Here is a 22,271-nt window from a genome sequence, read left to right on the forward strand (position 1 = left end):
CAAAGTCAATTATGTTTTTTATTAAATATACATCCTCTCTTGGCACAAATCTTAAAATATATAAACATTATATAACAAAGTGTCTTCACTGCAATAAAATAGAACTCCAGATCCAAGAAAAGCAGTCAAAATTGACACACACGCATACACGCACACACTGATGGTGAGGACACGTCTTGACAAAAGGCATTTAACAGTGTTTGTGCTAATATATGCATAGACCACACAGGCAGTGAACAGTGCTGGGAAACCTTGCATCACATGGCATTTAAGGGGGAGAGGGGGGTAGCGGGAGGAATCAGCCCCTACAATAAAAAAAAAAAAAAAAATAGGCTGCTTTGTAGGAAGGCCACCTCCTCCTCCGGCCCAGTCCAGGTGGGGAGGGTCCGTAACGTGCGCCCTGGCTCCCTGCGGAGCCCAGGTGCCCAGTCAGGCACTGGGGAAATGGCATGGGAATTATCCCGCTGCATTTCCTCCTCCTCCTGCCTGCCCAGGACTGGCACCAGACTCGCTCGGGGTTGCCACAGTGCTTCTGCTCAAAGTTTCCTTTCATGCCTCATCTGCTTCTGTGTTAAAGACACCAGAGGGTAGAGATGATAGTGCTTGAGTCCTTCTCGGCGGAAGGCGGTAAGAAGTTAACAGAAGTACCACTACTTTTCCATAGAAGCTACGAAACCGCTTCTGGAGAGCTTCCACGGAGTACCAATGCTACACCACGCTACCCACCCCACGGCTTTGAGTGACTTCATGCCTCAGGAGGCCGTGACTCCTCTCCCGATCCTTCTGCCACCGTCCTGCCAACCAGCCAGCTCTTTGGCAGCTCCGTCTCCCCAGGGAACTGGCAGAGGTCTGCACGGGGCGTGCAGGGCAAAGGGGTTTGCAAGAAGCCAGCTCAGATCCCACCTCTCACATATTCAAGTTCCCTAACTGACCCTCCGAGGCTCCCAGAGGGACCAGCTCTCCCCGAGCTCCTTACCCAGCAAGCAGCCACTTTCAGAGCACAGTGAGCATCGCATGGAGGTACCGAAAGAGGAAACGATAAGAAGCAGCAGCATTTCACAGCTTGTGAAGGAAAGGTGCTAGGAGAAGGAAAGGCGCTAGGCTGGACAAGTAGTTCAAGAACCTTTCAAGAAAACCTTCTGCCCCAGCATCTAGTGCCTTTAATTTCTTGCCCCCACACACGAGCGTCCCTGCCTGTGAGCGGGAAGCCTCGTTGGGGTGTCTGGGCATCGCTATCAAAGCTGCAATATTGTCATTTTGGATGCATTTCATTGGACCTGATTTTCTCGAAGTGCTAGTGCGGGACTAAAGGTGCAGAAGCAGGGAGGGAGGGAGAGTAGACGAGGAAAAAAAAAGCACAAATTAATGTTTGGCAGTAATGCCTTAAGGAGAAGTGAGAAAAATGACTTGAAAATAAAAGCAAGGAATTTGAGAAGAATAAAATGCAAAAAATGGGGAATTTGGGGTAGTGAAGAAGTTCTAAAGAAAAGAAGGACTAGAGAATATTCCTGTTAGACTTGTCTCCTTTCTCAGAGCTAAAGGCAATGGACCTTCTTGGCCAGCACACAGGCACCCTCCCTTTCCAAATCAGCATGCCCAAGACTCCTCAGGCACTCATTCCAGGCAGCAGAGATCTGGAACATGTCTCAATTCATGCAAGGATGAAAAGAAGGGAAGAGAACACTCCGTTTCTCCTTTTCTACATTCAAATCAGCGAAGGAAGAAGAAAAAAAAAAGCTATTTAAAACAACCCAAAGCAGTAACACACAGTTGCTCTGGACACTTTTGCCCAAGAAACAAAAGCACCAAAACCATTACAGACTGAATTCAAAGATCTGTCTCTGAACAAACACTCAGCCTGCAAAAACTTGGAAAAAACGTGTTTGGCTAAAATACCATTGAATTAAAGTCAGGTGCAGCTGCTAATTAAGGAACAACTTATCTGAGCCCAATGCTTCCAAGTCTGGCTGTGCTTCAGGTCTTGTTTCTCAGCTCAGAGTCCCCAGGCTCTAGAGGAGCTGCCTGCACCACGTTTCAGTCGCGAGGTGGGCAACGCCAGCGTCGGCCAGCCAGAAGCTGCCTCCTCCACAGGCTTCCCCTTCATTTAATCCACGAGCTGCACTCCTGACGTGGCAGGAGGTACCCTGCGCAGAGCTGCCCTCCTGCGCAGTCCCAAACAAGAGGCTAGTCATCCAGTGTAAATCCTTTCTCAGTCAGGACCCAGGAGGAATTAAGCCACCTCTGTTGCCATAGGGGCTCAGTGATGCTCAACATCTCATAAGACAAGGTCTGCAGCGCTTGCCTCCGAGATGACCTACCGTACTGTGGAGCAAAGGAGCCCGCTCGAACTTGGATGCCGCAGTTCAGCTTCCTCTCATCTTCATATAGTACCCATCGGCCGTGCAGAAAGGATCGTGCTTTGAACTGGCAGCCTCCAAGCTGAGAGCGAGCTTGGCGTGGATCGTACAGTCAGACACACATACACGCATGTACGCACAGCCAGCTGCTGACACACCTAGTTGCTGGTCTGTACCTCGCTTCTGCGGTAGGATGCAACTCCCTTCGTATTTCCTCACTGGGCCAGACAAGATAAAGACAAGAGCAGAAGTAATTGGCTTCTCCATTGGAGAAAAGAAATCGGAGCTCTTGCAAAGGACTAAATAAAATTTTACCCAAACGAACAGAACAGCTGGTCATCTTCCATTAGCAATGGGAGCAAAAAATATACAGAATTCATGGCTATCATCTCTAAGACTCTTAAAACAACACCTAACGCTTCTTTAATTACAAGGTAAATCAGTGACTGCAGTCAAGTTGCACAACGGAAATCATCACTTGTGGGCTCGGAGGCAGAAATGACTGAGGTTAATACCCCGCCCATCCACAACCATTAAAGTATGATCGATCCCACGTGTTCTGGGAACAACACGCATGCTAATACTTCAGTATGCTGGCTCGCTGCCATGACCACAAAATGGAAGTGTAGATGCTCAGTTCCTAGGGAAATATTTGGCATTAGAAGCAAGTTATGCTCCAAAGAACAAGTGCAAAGACAAAAGAAAGGAGAAAGCTATTTCTACCAATGGTGCAATTACCTCCATTCCCATTAATAAAGCCATAACACAAGGCTCAAACTACAACGGCTAAAATACACACACCAGAAAAGGACAGCTTTTAAATTATGCCTTGTTTTTCTTTTATACATTACGGACTATATTGGCTAGAAAGGGATTTTTAATCTTGGTTTACGTAACCTGATTCTCAGAGAAGTCTAAAGTTTGCTCTGACCTCTCTGGCACTCCAAATTTAATATAGGAATGGAACATAAAACAAAACCACCCCCAAATCTCCATTTCCCTGAAAACTGATTTGAAATAGAAACACTGAAAGGTACTTTACCATTCATTTTCAGATTGCAACTGGAAATGATTGGCACTACATATCATTTCTGAAGGGTCAATGCTGGCTGTGGAGCCCATTCTCCCACGGACCCAGTTGGTCCAGGAGAACTCTAGGAATAAAACCAAGTGGGCTTAGGTGTGGACTAATGAACGGAGGTGACACAACCTAGACAGCAGGCACCAAAAGACAACAGGGTTGTTCAGAAGCAGGGCCAGCAGCTTGAGTCCACTGCTAGGCTGCATTCACCAGACGTGAACAGCCTTTCGGGATAGCTACGTCTGCATCACACGTGCATCTTTGAGATATTTGTGCTCGCATCGCGCATAAAGCGGCAACAATAATACTGAAGGATAAAACTGCTTAAAATTTAAGTATGTAACACTTCCTTTTCTAGTGCATCAACGCTACAGTCTGCCAAATCCCTCAGCAAACGCTGCCTTTAAGACTATGACAACAACGGAAGGGTTTGGGTAGCCCGAAAGCACTACTGCAATTCGACTCGATCCAGTTTGTGAATCCAGGCACAGCCCCAACTCAACAACACTGAAAACAAACATGAGAATTTGATTTACAAAACCGCTCAGAACTTCCCTCCCCTGCTGTCTACAGTCTTTGGTAATCTCAGAGGGACACTGCAAGCAAGGCATATTTTATGCAACAAAACCCAGAAATGAGAAGAACAATTGAAAACGGGCAGCATTTCCAGCTGGAGCTCACATTCAACTTCCAGAACAAAAGAAGTGACCCAGACCTGTTAAATCCTGCTGTGTCCTGTTTTATGGAGACCGATGCTTACAGGTCAGAGGAATCTGGAATTCCCTGCAGACTAACTGGAATATTGCACTTGGCAGCCTGCCTCCAGCTAACACACATTCAGTAACTAAAAACTGCCTACCAGGAGCAGCAGTCACTTCCCAGATTCAGGGGTTCATTCCAACAGCACCAAGTCCTCTCTTTCATCATCCACCGCTGCATCTGTCCACAGAGACCAGGTGAGGAGCCAGCAGCAGCACATATTTGTTTGAGAGGCTCCACTCCTGGTATCAAAAAGAGTAAAACAGTAGAGTGAGGCAGCTACTTTAGAGGACTCAGTTCTGCAGAACTGCAAGAAGGATTTTGTTTCGGAAAGAGTTAGTTTCAGGTCGCGGTTTCCAAATAACTCAGAGGCTCATTAAGAAGAAAAAAATCCAACAACAACAGAAAAACCAAACCAACCAAACAAACAAACAAGAAAGGTTAAGTTCTCAGCTGCAGGAGAGCATGTACAAAGTGAGGGAACGCTAGCATTGCTCTTTCTACACGTGTTGTACTTTTCCCCAGCAAGGGCTGTGGGGATTAAGCTACTACCTTTCAACATTAGTGCTGTGCTGTAATTTACGGAGAAGGATCTGCGTCAGGTCAAAGGTTGTGAAGCTTATTCCCACTGCAATTGGACCTTTGACCCAGTTCATGCTGAGTCCTTTGTACAAGCCACGGATTAGTCCCTCTTCTCTTATAATCTCCTGCATGGTGAGAAGGATGGAACTGTACGTGTGTCCCATAACCCCCGCCGTCTGCATTCGTCGGCGAACCACGTCCAGGGGGTACGAAGCTGACTGGCCAATCAAGCCTGCGCAGGCACCAAACAAAAGCCGCTCCGGAGGGGATGGCTGCAGTTTCCCACTGTGATCTGGGAAAGAGAAAGTAGCAGAGTGTAGAAAGCTGCTTGTAACAAACACATGATTAAGGTCAAGTGGGCTGAGAGCCAAAGAGAGTGCTGAGTGCCAGAGCTCCTGAGATTTTGTTCCAACTTTGTTGTTAGCTGACTTGGTATATAACCAAGTCCTCCTGCACCAGGACTTGCACCTTCTTGGTCCTTTGCAAGACAGAGATACTGCTTTTCTTGCCTTCATCACAGTCTGGAATTGGAGAGACGAGGGCACGAGGCATCCTCCACAAGCACAGAACTGCGCAATTGGCTTCAAGGCCAGGAAAAGGACTTGCATCACTGAATTCAAGCATCTCAAATTGGCCAAAAGACTACACCACGTCATTTGAAAGCAAACCAAGTTGCCTTTACCTGCATGTAGTTTCTTGAGCGTCTCGTACGTGAAGAAGCTAAGCCCAGCATACGGAATCACTCCAAGGATGGTTGGTGTAAATCCCCTATACAATGTCTTCAATCCTTCCTCTCGGGATATTCGGATGAAGACATGAACAATGTTGCTGTACCTAGCATGTGGACACAGGAAAACCAAATCTGCGCTGGTTAGTGACTGCCCACACCAGTAATATTTCCAACAGGACTTTCTGAAGGATCAACAATTAATTAATTCGGCTCTGAGCTCATCAAACAGCTCAGAAGGGATTTCAGAAGCCTGTCTACAAACGGAGAAGCCAGGCACCAGCTCTCCTGTAGCCCTACTACAACATGCTATCCTGTCTGCTCGATCTCTTCTGGAGGCATTGTGCCAGCTGGCCTCCTTAAGAACCAACGCACAAGTTTTACTAGTGAGGTCTTCCAGTATCGATCTCCTTCCAGCCCCTGGACTAGCCAGGACTCTGGTCATTTAATCAGTGCTCAGACCCCAGCAGTAAGAGGTTTATTACACCAAAGGCTCCGAGCAAGAAGTGACCCAGAAAATGGGAATAAAGTCATCTGACCTTAAAAGAAAGTTCTGCATTTGTTCGTGGTGCTTGTACTTGCTTTCGTTAGGCACTTACATCTCCTTCGGCGTGACAGCCATTCGAGCACGGACCATATCCAAGGGGTAGGTTAACATGGCAGCCGTTGTGCCTGCCAGAGAGCCAGCAATGAATCGAGGAAAGGGTGTCAGCGCTCTAAAGTAAGGTGAGAGAAGAGACCAAACAGATCACCTGGAGATGGAAATACTACGTGGCTTTTGAGGATGGCTCTACTCTATCAGCTACTGAATCCCTTCCCTGCCTGTGTACTGAAGAGAGGCGGGTGGGTGGGGGTTGAAGCAGCTGTGGTTTGCCACAGCCATTCAAGACACAGGCTTAGAGAAATATCTGTTGAGGACAGCAAGCCTGACTTGGGGTGTCTCAGACACTACATGCCCAAGAGCAAGAGGCTCAGGCCGCGCGCATGGCTCAGATAACAGCGCAAGGCTGGATCTTGTTGCTTCTCCTGCAAAGAAAAGCTCTTTGTTTTGCCTGCCCACTCTCAGCACAGGGAAGTGCTCACTCAATGTCTAGGCCACTTCTTGCTCATGCCTCTAGAAGACAGGGTCTTCTTCTCACAAAGATCTCCCCTGTGCAAGACTAGAAGCCCAGCCCTGTGCTTAGCCCCCCTCACACACGCTGTTCTCCGAAGCCGTCATGAGTGGGGCCAGCACAACTCTGCGCCAACAGAGCTTTCACCCCAGCAGGCCTGCACAAAGCAGAGAAATGTGCTCCCTCCCTACGATCTACGGTCCCACAAACTGCTCCATCCTCCTCTGCAAGGATCAAAGCCACGCTGCATCTTACTTTCCCTGGAAGCCGTAGTAACTCCCCAGGAGCTGCTTGTACTCTTCGTGCGCACAGAACTGAATGGCAGCGTACGGGATCACACGGACCATGGTGGCTGAGTTCCCCCGCCAGAGACTCCAGAAGCCTTCATTGAGGTAGGTGCGATAAATCAGCCTGTAGGCCTCCTGCAGGCAACGGATCAAAGGTCAGACAGGGAGATCATGATAAGAGGGAGTCCAAACAATAGAGGGGGAAAAGGTGACCCTGTAGCTTAACCTCTCCAAATCCTCCTTCCCACCCCAACCACACTAAGCTGATATCAGCTGTTTACGCTCACAACCCTGACTCCAGAATAAGACAACTAAAACGTCTTCTCTGGGGAGACTGAATCAGATACATTAGAGTGAGAAAGAACTGGAGTCAGGAAGACAGAGTTTTACATTCAAGACATCTTCATTTTCCCTCCAAGGGCAAGGCACAGAGCTGGACTGCTGTCTGCACAAACCATTTCTCAACCCAAATTAATCTTCTTAGTATAAGACTGAAAAATTTGGATTACACATATTAGCACAGCACGCATGGAACAGCTGTAATGCACACGTGACAAAGCATTCAGCAAGCCATGAGAGCGATCAGGTCCCAAATTCAAATTTCCTATATATTCTGAAACAACTCCAGTGGTGGCTGGGGAAAGAAAGCAACCACTAGAGGAGACGGTCCAACAAAACAAAGCCCTGAGCGATGCCACATTTACTGTCATGTCGCAGGTAGAACCTGGAGTATGAACGAGGACGGAGGCCCCTCTGTGCTAGGCACTGGACAAAAACATGAATGAGCACCGTCCTAAGGAGTATTATAAACAATATTGTTTCCAGTCTTTCCCTCTGTGCTCTTTCACTATGAGTACTGCTAATAAAACCCAAGCAAGAAAGTTAAATGAATACAAACAAAAGATGCTGTTAGGGCTATTACTACCATTAATCAAACATTTCAGGTCAACAGGAGACAGACAGATCACCTCACCTTGGCAGAAAATCTTTTTGAAGACACTAGAAAGAAAAAATGAGCATTAGGTTGGCAATACATTTAGATGGATCAAATAAATCATACAGGCATTTTATCTAAGGGATAAAAGTAGAAGCAAAAGAATTAATGCAAGAGAAAATAGAGATTCTTTAAAATAAACAAAGACTTTCCACTGGTAAGTGCTCCCAAACTCTCTTTAGCATAGAAGTTCATTTTTCCACCTACTGTTATGAAAATGCTCAGTTTCCGTCACACTTCTTACTTTAAAGCACTAAAAATAAATGAATAAATAAAAAAATTTAAAAAATATGAAAACTGCACTGACCACTTATTTTAGTAGAGCATTTCCATGCACAGGTTCCAGCTTAATGCCAGAATCCAGCAAAGAACGGGTCTGTTTAGTGAGGCTCCACGCAAGAATGGTTTCATCCTAGCAAAACTCAAATGAACAATCAGTTTCTTTTCTTGCATCCATTCAAACTGACAGCATCTCTTTAACTATGTAATACACAAGGCATTTGGAAGCAAGATTTATTTGGCATACAGCAGCTCTGTTTTGTAACATTCCTACAGCAGGAAGGAAACCCAGGCTAAAACCCGAACAGCAACGCTAATGAAACATGGTTCCAATTAAGTGTCTGTTGCAGTTTCTTTCAAACTCCTTTGAGACTTGTAACCTCTCAAGTGTATCAAACAATCACATGCAAATACATTTTCACCACACTGCTCCTTTATGCAATTCAACGCTTTTTGTTTTTTAAGAAATAAAAACACCTCAATAACCAGTTGCAGCTGGCTCTGCAATGGAAAAGAGCTCTTTTTGCTCTCCCTCAGGAAAATCCTTCAGTCTCTGGTTCAAGGGACAACCTTCCTACACTTATATGACCCAAAGATGCTTTCCCTTTTCACAGACAGGGAAGAGGCCCCAGAGTAAAAATCTTTAGGAGAGCAAGAGACTAAGAAATACATTAGATACTAAGAAATCAGTCGGAACAGGCAAGTTTTAATCATATCCTTTGCAGCGAGTTTAATGGGCCAAACCAAACAGGTCCTTTTATAAACGGAGGCCTGTACAAATTAAAGGTGATTTACACAGACAGCTGTTGACTCACCCCAGTTCTGCAGTTTCCATCTCACCTCTGATCCTGACATTTCCAACCTCAGATGAACTACAGTGTTTGTTCTGGTGAGAAAGCACAGCACGTCCTCATCGCTGCACGAGCATCTGGTCACAGATGCAATCCCAGCCTGCAGCCAGCCTGGGCTTTAGCTCCCTACAGCTGGAACTCCCTGATCTATATCCCTGCTCTTCCAGACCTCAGCCCCTGCTATGCTGAGAATGAAAATCATGTCAAATGAAAGTCAATTCAAAACTAAATCTCATCCAGGGATTAGATTAAACCTACCCAATTCATTTAATCTGGGATGTCAACCAGATTGAAAATTCTTGGCCTCACCAAATGTCTACTGTATTAACAGTCTGCACTCTTCCCTTTGGGACAATTAGTGCAGCTGACAGTTCCTGCACTGAAACAGGGGAACTGAACAGAGCCCGTGATGGGGCTGAATCCCAAATCCCGCTAAACACATGAGAATTTTCTATTCCGATTCAATGAATTTCATTTTCAGTTGCACACTTTACGGGTTCCAAAAAGGGCTTTGTAGTACAAAGCTAGGTATGCCAGCTTCAGTGCCTCTTGCAGTACTTCTCAGCGTTAACTTCAACTCTAACCAAAACAATTCAGCCCCAATGCAATGCAACTCTTCCTAGAAAAGACGGCATACATTCGAGCAGGCACAGCCTGGCATCCAGCCTTCAGCAAGAAACTCAAACAGCTCAAGTACCTCCCTCCAGTGTCACCACACCTCCTTATATTGCTCCTGTCCCCTCCCTGCCTTATTTTTCCAAGCTGAACAGACACAGAAATCCAGAGTGTTACCAGTCGTCCCCTCAAAAGCTGCCTCTACAGTGCCTATTTCCTCTGCACTCCAAAACTCTCCCTCGTGTCACGGAGCCGTGGGGCCAGCCAACGTTCATGAGCCACAGGCATCTGTCTCTAACCAGCAACGCGTGCATCTGTGTTACACTGAAATAGCAAAGCTCTTGCTGACTACCGTGAGACTTGGATCCAATAGTACGGGCCAGATGCACAGCTGATCGACACCTGCAATAATCCTACCAAGGATCAAACAATAGGGTTTTAGACTCAATTCACGGTGGGAACGTCCCTATTCTGTCTGCATCCTGCCAGGTCTCTGCAGACTGAAGAAGGGCAAAGCGCTGGAGAGCAGGCTGGCTGACCAGATCACAGCAGCTCTTTTGGATTCTGCTAACAGTAAAGTAAGAGCATTTTGCAAAAGCCAACGGGACTCACCTTGAAACATGATTTTTGTTCTATCCAGTGGAGCTACTGCAGTTTTAGCAACAGCACCAGCCAATGCGCCAGACATCAGGGAGTTGAGTACTTTCTTTTTCTCCTGGTTATCCTGGAACAAAGCATTGTTCAGTACGGCACAGTCAATCCTAAGCAAAAGTTGTAGTATTTTACCTTTGCTGCAGCATTTACACCCTCTCGAGGACTTGGGTCAAAATTCTCTTCAAAATTTCAAGTAGAGTAAATTCCTGATCAGACCGTGAAGAACAAAGATTAGATTTGCCCACCAAGATGCAAAGTTCCAAGGTCTGCCACCTCGTACATGTACTGTTCTCTCTATTAAGATTTCTAAAAGCTTAAGCCGCTGCCTCCTCGTGATTTAGCCATGTACAGAAGGTAAGTTTCTTTCTTGCCCTTCCAGTAACACAAACAAGCCCTATCTCCACATTGTTCCCAAGATCCTAAGAATAAAACAAGACAGGTTTCCTACTATGATAAATAGAATGGAAGTGTTTTTGTTATTGACATTCCTGCCACAGCTCATATTTATAAAGCAGCTATCTTCTCATAACACATGGGCAGAAAGCAAGTAAATGACTTGAAATCTAACACCGTGAAGGTTACAGACTGAAAGACAAGTCAAGACAAGGCTGAAGAATGTTAACTTTTGATATGCTTTGTGTGTTCATGGAGGAGTTAACATTTTTCTTTTTTCAGTGCGTTTCACAGCTAAAAAGTTAATGTTTATTACCAAAATACATGGTTCAGTTCAATTTTCCATTCCATTCTTTGTCTGTCTGGTGCTAAACGCAAGGGTAGTCATGCAAAGGCAGCACTGTGTGAACTTCAGCCTGAGTTTTGGTCTAAATCAGACCAAGGTTCAGCGTCTCTTCCAGTGTTTCTAGCAGGAGCCTAGTAACAGCAGCAAGAGCAGGGAAACCAAGACTTATGGCTCTCCTCCCAGCTCTGCCGCTAAAGACATAACAAGACGTAACCTTGAACAAGGAACGCAGCCCTGCCTGCCTGTCAGCTGTGAGCGATGCCCAGCCTCTTCCCAGAGGGCTGGAACCACTCGGCTATCTTCAGATAAAGCAAAAGTCACGCGTTGTGTGGCTTGCACACACACACTGCAACTCTTTCAGGACTCTGCAGCTCATATCCCGTTGAGATGCTTCCTTAGGAGAGCTGCCACGCAGCTCTTCCCTCAAGCCCACTGCATAGACCCAACAATCTCCGGCTCTCACCTCTGATGGAAGATGGGTTGATGTAATTGGCTCCACATCCTGCTGTTTGAAATCCACTTGACCTTCTCTCACACCATTACCCATACCAGTTGCACTTACAAGTGGGCAGAAGAGCTACGGCTCCTGAATTGAAGACAAGAACAAAGCAAGAGTTAGCGTCAAAAGTAGGAAATATGCAGGTAATTAAAAGCTTGTACGGGAAGGAAGAGTGACCTACTCCCAGGGCCATTTTCAGTAGGAAACCCCCCCCATCCCAAGCTCCCAGCTGAGGAGCCTTTCCAGGATCCTAGCACCATTTCCTTCCTTTAAGGTGCAAGTGTACGTGTGGGGGGGGTGTACTTTGGTGCTATGTAAAAACTGCGTCAATCATATTCACTCTTTTCAGCCCACAAGGAACTCAGCTGCAAGTTACAACATCAAAATATCCATGGTGTCTAGAGAGAAGAATCAGATCCTGCTCTGTCCTCTTCCATCGCTTACAGTGAGGATTCTGGTTGCTGCTCAGTCTGACTGCTGAGCATCTAGATACTGGAGAAGGCATACAGAAATTTAAAACCCAGCCCTGGAAAATGGAAAAAATAGTCACGGCAGTAAGTCCCAAAAGCCTGCCATAAGCAATTGGAGGTTATTTTAGGAAAGAGATAGATCCAATGCCTCACACGTGCCATAAAGGCTATTTTGATGACGCTAGCGATTTGACTGAGAGCAGCACGTCAGTGATTTCAGAACTCCCTTTCTTCACAGTTGCAACGCACACGTGCTTGTAGCCAGTGAATCAGTGCAGTCTGCACAGATGTTTCTTGCTGTGATACAAGCTCTCCCTTGCCTCATGAAAGGCAAGGTCAGTTTAACCTTAGCTGCGGAGTATAAATGCAGAGATAATGCTTTAAATAGAAGCTATCGCTTTAGCATCCAACTTTCTAATATTTCTGCTTTTTATGATGCAATTTTTTCATCCTTAAATATGCAGAAATGAAAGAGCTGAAGTTTGAACAACTTGAGTTAGCACAGAAGGGTGGCCTCTCCGAGTTCTGAATCTGTTCACAACTGGGGTACGTAACTACAAAGATCAGTTTTCTAAGCGACGAGCCTGCTCAAACAGCCCCGTTCCCATTTTCTTAGCTTCCTTTCAAAGAATGTGGTATTAGGAAATCTGAATTCCCGAACTGCCCCCCAGTTCTGCCACAGCCTTCTCACATGTCCTCCAGCAAGTTACTTCACCTCTGCCCCGCTCTGATGCCTAGGAAACCTCAGGCACAACAGCCTGCTTACTTGGAAAGGCAGTCTTAAAGCTTTTTTTTTTTCTTTTTCCTCTTTAACAATCTCTAGATATTATATGCTTGTCAGCACCTTTCATACTTGCTGACCTATTTTTTTCCCCACATCGCTCTCATAAATTAGTGCCAGACTTCACTTTCAAAACCCCTCGGCTGCAGCAGAGATATTAACGCAAAGCCAGAGACAGCTCAGCTTTGTCAGTATTCGTGCATGACCAATTTGCGATGATGAAGCTATGCGTGACCTGTGCGCTCAGTCCAAGGGAGGACAAACACACCTGGGTGTCTTTAATGCCAGACATCACTTGCTAGAGCTTTGGGAAGACACATAGCAATGTGGTTACAGCTCCTGAGGGTGTTTTTGGAAAGAGGAGATTGCAGGATGCTGCTCAGAGAGTAATAACTCAAAATTTTAATGAAAGATAACATCTGATGGTCCAAAGCACGACCTAAATAGCATCGACGTTTGCTCTCGGAAAGTTCTATCGCAGAAGCTTGGTCACATCAGACCATGTGAGCAAAAACTCCTGTAAGGATCAAGACCAAAGATGATTCATAACACTACGGAGCAGAGCATTTCATTAAATTATTTTGAAGAACACAGGCTGTCCATTATTTCTAATTACTCTCTGTAGTTACTTCCTTTCCTTTTTATCTCACGTGCCTGGAAAATGTATTGTAAAACAACGCCTTTCAGCAAAAGCATGAAAGAAATCACAGTTAGAGATATCATTCCTAGCTATCTCAAATAAAGAAATGTAGGTCACAATATCAAATTTATCTCTACCAAAAATAAGCCCACAAAAATAGAAATCATGCTAAAGAGCTCAGAAATGCAATATGCTACTTTATTTTAAAACACGATTTTGAAAGATGATTGAGAAAAAGATGACTATAAGGAAATTTTAAATACTAAACTGATGTTATTAAGCCTGGACTTATTTTAGAACATGCACACGCATAAAGATGATATCCATTTACTCAAGAATATTCTCTTTGATCCTATTCAGAGATGTTCTTTTTTTATTTTTAGTGCCCAATGCCCTGATCTTACAAACACCTGTCTATATGCTCAATTTTACATATTAAAACTGCCCACATGCCCTACATAAATACAGGCCCTAAACTTGCAGAGGCTTAAATGTAAAAATAGCATTTATTATTTTTATTCACATTTGCTCTCTGCAAAGCAACGCAGCTTTATTTTATTTTGCAGTTGGGCTGGATTCTGACGTCGGTGAGTTCTTAACTGAATTCTGGCTGTTATGACCAATAATGCGTACAGGAGCCACGGGGAAAAAAGCTTTGCTTTAAAGTCTCGGTGTGACTTTGTAGCGCCTGGCCATCAGAAGCCAGACGTTATTTTGCATATATAGCAATCTGACTCGCTCATTACGGAATCCACTGAAACCCAACACGGAGCAGCTGGATATTTTTTTAAATCCTTGTATTTTGTATAGCCCCGTACACAGTCACTGCTTATGTTTACAAAGTCACAGGAAACAAGCAAAAATAGCTGTGGATTAGATTTATTTTTTTATAACGCACTTCTGTGTTATTTATATTGTAGTTGCACGGGTCCTTGTCACACATCTGGATCCAGACTCCTCCGTATGACACGCTGTAGAGCAAACCATGTCCCTAAGAGAGTACATAAACAGAAGGCAAAATTGCTGGCGAAGGGGAGTTCAAAAGTTAGAGAGGTTTAATGAGTAACAAACACCGTGCTTTTACAACAAAACCAATGATAGTTTATTGAAAGTACAAAGCACTTACTCCGGCATCCAGTTTCAACTCCATCAGAAAACAGTGCCTGTGACTTAGCCGCGCTAATTTACGGTCACAGATTAAAGCCTATTTACCAAGTTGCGAAACAGGGAGGCTCAGGCCCTTCGTTTCTGGCACTGGCGTCCTAGACAACCTGATGAACTGCGCTGCAATGGTCTGCTTTGTAATGGTCCTCTGCGCCCTGGGACTCTTTCGAGGTATCCTGCCCGTGTTCCAGCAATTGCAGAAACATCTGCGTTAAAACAAGTTTCATTCCCTGCATACCAGGAGATGCACAGAATATGCTCTGCACATTAAAAACTAGAGTATTGTTAGTCTTTCCTTTCCATTCTCCCAGCTCGCTCTAGCAGCGCTTAATGAATACCTGAGCAAGTTCAATCAAGCTGTCAAATTGACTCTCTGACAAGTTAGACATTCTGCTTTTCTTGGTGGTGATTTTGATTAAAAGGACAGCCCAGACAGAATCAAGTTATTCAGATGATAAAAGCAACCCACTAGGAAGAATGTCTTACAGGCAGGACCCAGTTCATTGCCCAAAGGGGAGTGGGGGTTCAGAGAAAAACGAGCTCTAGCTGTCCAAGCCACTTGTGAATCCAATCCTGATGCTATGTTTCAGCTATTTCATTTGCACAGATTTGAAATTACACAGTCTTAAGAGAATTAGTTCCTCAGCAGAAGAGCCAATGAGTTTCAGAGACAGCATCGCAACTAAGAAATAAGCCCAAGTTCTCCAGCTCGGGTGTGTGCAATTAAAATCACATTGCTAAAGTAAAGGCTTGCAGATTATTATACAGTTCCATATTTCAAAATTAAACCTTATTTAAAAGTTTGACTTCACATCATTATGGCACGACCCGCCTGCTATTCCCCCTTTATGTATTTTGCCAGCTACGCCCACGCGTTCCTGTGGCAGATCAACACCACCAACTTCCAGGAGCAGTGGGAAGGAGAAGAACTGGGTTTTGGGCAAAACTCACAGCTGGTGGAGGCAGACATCACACTGCCCATCCTCTCCAAGCTTCACCAACATCCTAACCACTCCCATTCTGCCAACACCCGGGCAGACCCGAAACTACCTGTTAATAGAAAAATACCTTAGCTACAAAAACAGACCCAGCCATTACAGTTTTCACATTACTACATAGCCAGAAAACAGGAGAAGCCCGGGCATCCAGCCCAGAGACTGGCTTGCAACACGTCATTACCGAAAAACAACTTTGTCTGATATTCTCCAGTGGAATTTAGACCTGTCACAAAACACGAAGATTTCTGAAAGAATGTCATCTGCCCAGCAAGAACAGCAGATATACTGCAAAGCAAACAGTCAGCACCATCAGCTAGCTGAATCCAATGGCAGGTATTTGCTAAGAAATGTTTGCTTTTTCCTCAAACCACCCCAGCAGTAATTATAAAAGGAGTTTAGAGCCCTGGACATGGGAGTGTCCTGACAGAGAGGCACTGGCAAAACCACACACTTTTAGCAGGCAAGAGCTGCTGTAAGTTGATGCCCACAAAACGCACGGTATCAGTAAGGTAGGCAGAAGAAACTTAGCCCTGCTATCCGCTTCTCTCTCATCGTTAGCAAAACCAAGGATGGGTAACTGCTTCTGAGGAGACAAAACAAGGTGCGTACAGGAACTTAGAACACTTTTTCATTCAATAATTAGGAGCTGTGTACAGCACCTCCCATACTTACAGCTCCAACATTACTGTTCCACAAACTTGGATGAAGTCACAGTTCAACTCCGGGGCAGAATTTCAGTTTCATTCAGGTAAAGTCACATGTGTGCCTCCATTCAGACATGCCAGCTTCCCTCATTACTCAACAGCTATCCAGTTCCTAATGCTTCTTTTTTTTTTTTTTATTATGTCGTTAACATCACTAATGAAAGCATATAATTAAATTAGGGAAAAAGAAAACGAAGAGAGTTCCTGCAGAAATTTTCACACCTTTTCCCAGGCAGGCTGCAGTTAAACAGTACCCAGGGAAGTTGCTCAATTAGGTTTCCTTCAATTGTTATTGTTAAACTGAGCAATTGAGCCTGACAGAGAAAGAGATGTGGTAAGAGCTGCGATTACTGCAGCCTTAAATTCACCCTTGGAGCAAAGCATCACAGAAAATCACAGAAAAAAGGGCTGGAACACTCAGAACAGGGGGATGAACTATAACTAGATGGCCCCTTGAGGTCCATCTTTGCCTTCCAGTTTGATTAAGCCATTAAAAATAAAAACCAGATATGCCCTGCAGACTCAACTCTCTTCAGTCACGTTCATCTTTCAGTTGCATACAAATCTGATCCCAAAACATTAGCTATGAATAGTCCATTGCATTTCTTCCTTTAAAGGTCTTTACAAAAACTGTTAGCATGATTTTAAAGAATCATTGACTAAAAGACTCACTAAATTACAATATCTGGAAGAGTTTCATTTTTTTACAGACTTTCTTAGCTCCAAAGAACAAACCAAATGCTCCTCCTGCCCTCCTCAGCCAGATATAACTCAAGTCTGCCAATAAAACTGAGGATAAAGATACAAATTCTTTGCATGGTTTTAGATTATCTGACTCGAATTAAGCCAGTTGCTGAACGCTGCGAAGTGGTTAAATCTCAACCTCTGCTAGCAAAGCCAGCTGTATTATTCAGAGGGGTCCAAGAGACTCGCATTTTGTACTAAGCTTGGAAGGAAGGCATGAGCCACAGAACAGAGAAAATCTTGGCAAGAAAAAACAGTGCTTCATTCTTCAGTTGCTAAAAGAAGACTGTTGCTGGGAACACCTCAACTATGCTTTCCACAGCCAAAAACTGAAGACCAGTTCTTATCTGCAAGACAGATGACAGCTGTATCTGAGGGAGAAGGGAGCACTTGAACAAGGGGACCGAATCCCGGGGCCCTCTGCTGAACCCCCTCGTCCGTCAGACAGCAATCACCTCCCTTCGGGAGCAAAGGCAGAAAAACAACCAACCAACCACACGCACAAAACCCCAAGCATCCTCCCAGCTTGAATATTCCGCTCAAAAATTCCTTCTCAAAGGTAATGTCATAAAGAAATGACAATAAAATATTAGGTATGAATGACCCCCTGGTCAGCAGGCCTCCTGCACGCCCATGCAAATACAGGCTTTCCCGTCAGCGGATCCCAGGCACGTCCACCTGAATGCCACCACAGGCACACACGAGGTCCCAACGTGGCAGATCCCAGCACAGATGAAATTTTTGAATTCAAACTGAGATTATTTGGAATACAAGCAACCCCCAGTCAATACATGAGCAATCTTTGCCAGGAACTATTTCAACACAGTAACGGATAATTACAATCTCTGCTCTAAAACCCCGGCAGTTTAAAGTGCCTATAAAAAAAAAAAAAAAAAAAAGGAAAATAAAGAACTAAAAATCTTCCGGCGTTAAGCAGAACGACCCACAAGTGTGCCAAGCAGGTGTCATTTCCTAGCGGCAATGCTTTCCACGTTGACTGTACGCAGTCGTGCTAGACCGCGAGTTACCCACCCCGCTGTCTGTTGTACTCACTCTAAATCGTACAAAAATTAATACACCAACTCTGCTCAGCCAAAGCATTGCAGATTTCAATTAAGTCTGATTACCTTACGGTAACTCGGGCCTAGCAGCACTAACGCATGACACAGACACACCTTCATCATTAACTGCACAACAGCAAGGAGTAGAGGATTTAAAGCACAACCAGAGAGCAAAGAACTCCTCCAACACTCATTTATTTTGGGATCTGGAGTAAGCTGTTTGCATTTCCATTCACTTCTCCATACAACACAAAAGGTAACCTCCCTTCGTAAGCCAGCTACCAGGAATACTTCTATATATCACCTGGAAATCGGAGACCAGCACTGCAGTGTGAAGTATTGCTATCAGTTTCACATAAGGAAGGTACAAACCTGAATGCATCTTCCTACAACTAGCAGCAAAGTCACCAGAAGAAAATTATTCCTGGTTCCTGAGCTTTTTTCTAGCAGCAAACCTGTCTGACCTGTACCAAGCCCATCTGCTTCACCAGGTAACCGCACACTCAAGGCTGCGTTGGTGCTCACCTTGTGTTTTACGCGACCTCTCGAAGCGAAGTTTAACACACCAGACATGCCTGAGATGTGCACTTGCAGTGGGGACTAAGTCAGCGTGCTAGCTACAGCTGCGGGTCGAGCAAAAAGAAATTATTGCAGCTCCTGACTCATACCGCTGTGCTATCATGAGCTAAAATTCCCCTCCCTGAAGCAACCGTTGAGGCCAGAGAGTTCCTGCTGAAATCCAACGTCAAGGACAGTCCCAGTCCCCCCCTCCACAGCAGCTCTCCTCAAGACGAACATTCAGAGGTCGTAAACAATGATTTTGACTTGCTAGGAGAAAGAAAAATAGGTGTTGAGTATCCACAGCTCTAGAAGGATGTCAAGATGCTCAGAGTTACCTAGAATCCAGCCCTGGTGTTTCAGACACCCAGTCACACGATTATTTTTAAATACATTCACCTACAGGTTGTTGGTATGATTATATCAACCCTCTGGTACCCTTATTACAGTCCCTCTTCCCTCAGCTGTTTTCCAACACCCACAGACATCTCTTCTGTTCCTTTACACACACACCCTTCTCCCAAACTAGAGTCATTTAAAAACCAGAATGTTTTCAAAACACTCTAAATTCACCAAACCACAGAAAAACATCGGAGGAGCACACAACCTCCAGAAAAAGCTTTGCAGTTAACGTGACCATGAAGCACAGGAACCTAACGCAAAAAAGAGCCAAGTGACAGCAGACTCCAAACCCACTCTACGCAGTTTGCTAAATTAACAGCCAACAGGAAAAACAGTCAACAAACGCAAACACATCTTCAACTCCTCCAAACTCCAGGGGAGCGCGGGTTTAAGGTCAGCAAAGCAACTGCAGCACCAACTGCTACGCCTGCAGTACAGCGAGTTACACGTTTGCATGCAGCAGAGAAGGTGGAACAGTGTTTATTAACCCTGCACGATCACTTCCAGCATTTTCCATGTGTCTTTTTACATTACAATTTAAACCCAATCCGAGACACTGCTTCCATTGCCGCACTTGAAGGCAAAGCGGGGAAGTCTCCCCTGCTCTGCAACTTTTTGCTTATGCTGAAGTAGGATAGAAGCAGAAGCCATCGAGAGATCTGCATTTAACGTCTTCCACGCCCTCTGGGATCTACCCCTCAGCAGAGAAACACAAGCTTGCCTTATTCTCAGGGTCACATCAACATAAAAAAAAAAACCAAAACAAAAATCACATCTGGCATTTCAGCACACATCTGGAGACGCGCGCTCATCTGAGCCCAGCTTTGATCAAACGACTTTGAGGGGAAGAGGAGCCTGACGAGCCTGACACAGACACCTCACCCCCGAGAAGCGGGACAGGCCGGCAAGGCAGCAGGCAGGGGACAGGCAGGGGGGCAGAAGCAGGCAAGGTGGCAGGGCAGGCAGGCGGGCAGGCAAGGTGGCCGGCAGGCAGGCGGGCAGGCAGGGGCCGGGAAGGCAGCGGGGCGGGCAGCCCGCAGGCAGCCGGGCAGCGCGACCCGGGGGCGGGCTGGGCCTCCGGCGCGGTGCCGCAGCTCGGCGGTGACCACGGCAAAGGCCGGCGCCGCTCTCCTGCAGCGCGGGCCGGCTCCCGGCGCGGCTCCAGCCGCTCCCCCGAACTCCCGGGCAGGAGGGGGCGGCGGCGAAGCCCGGCGGGAGAAGCCAGAGCCCGGCCGGGCCGCCGGGACAGCACGGAGGGAGCCGGGGGGCGAAGCGGCGGTGACCCCGCGGGAGGCCGCGGCAATGTCACCCGGCCCCGCACGCCGCGACACGGTCCGGGGCCGCCCGGCCCTCAGACACGAGGCCACGGCGATGGGCGGCCAGGGCCGCGTCAGCAGCCGCTGCGGGGCGGAGGGGCCCGGGGCCGCCCCGCACTCACCGGCTCGGCTCGGCTCGGCTCGGCTCGGCTCGGCTCAGCTCCGCTCCGCGCCGCCTCAGCCGCCGTCTCCCCGCGGCCGCCAGGCCTCCGCCTCCTCCGCTGCGCCCGCGGGAGGCGGGGCCCGCCCTGACGGGCGACCAATCCCCGCGGCAGGGGCAGTACCGTGCGCGGGGAGTGGCTGCGCGGCCGCAGACAGGCGGTGACGGCAGCCAACCGGTGCCGGGAAGGGGCGGGCTGCGCGGCCGGGGGCGGAGCGCGGCAGGTCGGTACGGGGTGGGGGCGGGGCGGGGCGCGCCCGGCGCCGGAGCGCGCAGATTGCGCGCAGATCCCGCGCAGAGCCCTGCTCGGCCCCGGGGCTTTGCCGCCTGCAGCGGGCCCGGCCCGGCACCGCCCGCCTCCCGTCCCCAGCCTGACGCCTGTCCCGCATGGCCGTGTGCCACGCCCGGTGTCCCCCCGGGGCGGGGGGCAGGCTGCTGCGCCTGGCCCCGTGTCCCGCGCCGGCGGCGTGCGGTGCCCGGCCCTGGTGCTCCCTAGGGCAGCGCCTGGCCGGTGCGGCCTGCAGGGCAGCCGACCCGTGCCTGGGTCGCGGGTCCCGCAGGGCAGCGTGCTGTGCCCGGCCTGCCGCTGCGTCCCAGCAGGGCTCTGCCCGACAGCTCTCTCCGTTCCCCGTGCCCCAGTTGGGTCAAAACCAAGAGACCACAGCTAGAAGCAGCTCGGCGTTACACCGACGCTTGTTTAAAGTGGAAAAGAAAGAAATCCAAGCTTTCCTGCCGCTGTGGGGGAGCCCCGTGTGTTTGGTAAAGCCCCAGAGAGCCAGGCTGGGCCCGACGCGCTGCCCAGAGCAATCACGCTCTCTCTCCTGTGCGGGGCTCCCACAGGACTTGGGGCCTCGGGGTTTCTTCATCAGCTCTTCTTGCCCGCTCCGCCACAACGGCGCAGGGCACCTTCAGCGGCGGATCTCAGCGAGGAGGCCAGAGCAGTGCGCAAACGCTCCACGCTTTTCACGCAGCAGGAAGAGGGGAGACCCAGGCAGCCTCTCCTCCTCCAAACACTCCCGCGGGGTCAGAAGCCTTTGAAGAACGCGATGACCTTTGCTATCTGCTGGCAGATAGCGCAGGGCTGCAGGAGGCTCGCTCACAAACTCATCAGCAAGGAATTTCCACCACCTTTCTTTTCCTGTCTCAAAAAGGCTCCATAAAGAGCCAACCACCCTTCTACATTTTTCTGTTTTATAGGGTCAGCTACAGAGAGTATCACGTCAGAAACATCCACTCGAGTACAACACCAGTAGCGGCGCAGGACGAAGGGTCAGCACCCAGAGCAGAGCTGGTAACACCACAGCCCAGCAAGAAACAGGAACCACTTGGTTGGGGGCACACAGAAGCCTTTAGCTGAGACTTCAGAACCTTTCTGGATGTTTCACCTCTCCCGTTTTGCCCCCAAGTCCACAGTCGCCTTCAGTCCACGAGGCGCACAGCCTCCTCGTTACAATTACGGCACTCGCCGCCCTGCTAAGACAGAACCAAAGGCCGGGCTCCCCAGCGCTGCCTTCCTGCTGCGTGCTACCACTGCCAGTTTGTCCCTGCTCTGAAGCTACCGTCCTCGCTACCGCTCCCTCGCTCGCCTCGCTGAAAGAGAACATGAGCTTTCCTCCCGGATGCAAATGGCAACACCACAAAGTACGTTGCTTTGGGCCATACTATCCAAAATCCTTGCTTTGCTTTTGTTTAGAATGTTACGTTGGCTGAAAATCCGAAACAAAGAGGCAACACAGA

At 47.5% G+C, this 22,271-nt stretch overlaps 2 protein-coding genes across 3 annotated transcripts in view; both read right to left on the bottom strand.

Annotated features, from left to right (window-relative positions):
• On the bottom strand, positions 1-11,621 carry SLC25A42 (solute carrier family 25 member 42). Of its 2 annotated transcripts, XM_087769569.1 has the most exons (9): positions 11,501-11,621; positions 10,257-10,368; positions 7,879-7,904; positions 6,874-7,040; positions 6,106-6,222; positions 5,462-5,613; positions 4,750-5,071; positions 4,298-4,439; positions 1-2,575 (listed from the first exon to the last, which is right to left on the bottom strand). In XM_087769569.1, exons 1-8 carry the CDS (start codon positions 11,582-11,584, stop codon positions 4,331-4,333), a joined length of 1,089 nt encoding a protein of 362 aa, XP_087625695.1. In that variant the 5' UTR covers positions 11,585-11,621; the 3' UTR covers positions 1-2,575; positions 4,298-4,330. The 2 variants fall into 2 exon arrangements, with proteins under 2 accessions (XP_087625695.1, XP_009464492.2); XM_009466217.2 differs by having other exon boundaries at positions 1-4,439.
• The window catches only part of ARMC6 (armadillo repeat containing 6), a 17,104-nt gene continuing 6,333 nt past the window's right edge, over positions 11,501-22,271 (bottom strand). Inside the window, exon 9 of the mRNA XM_087769567.1 lies at positions 11,501-11,623. Coding sequence (XP_087625693.1) covers positions 11,577-11,623 — 47 coding nt within the window. The 3' untranslated portion in view covers positions 11,501-11,576. The remainder of the gene's footprint in view (positions 11,624-22,271) is intronic.

This window comes from Nipponia nippon, unplaced genomic scaffold, assembly GCF_047370975.1.
Source record: "Nipponia nippon isolate SJK-2023a ecotype South Korea unplaced genomic scaffold, ASM4737097v1 scaffold_31, whole genome shotgun sequence".
Taxonomy (NCBI): Eukaryota; Metazoa; Chordata; class Aves; order Pelecaniformes; family Threskiornithidae; genus Nipponia; species Nipponia nippon.

Bases quoted from the DNA above. Each gene is read 5' to 3' on its own strand.
- SLC25A42 (XM_087769569.1), bottom strand. From the start codon at position 11,584: ATGGGTAATGGTGTGAGAGAAGGTCAAGTGGATTTCAAACAGCAGGAT. The intron at 6,223-6,873 runs GTAAGATGCAGC...ACCTTACTTTAG, and splicing joins TACTACGGCTTCCAGGGAAA to AGCGCTGACACCCTTTCCTC. The intron at 5,072-5,461 runs GTAAAGGCAACT...TCTCTTTCCCAG, and splicing joins GCTCAAGAAACTACATGCAG to ATCACAGTGGGAAACTGCAG.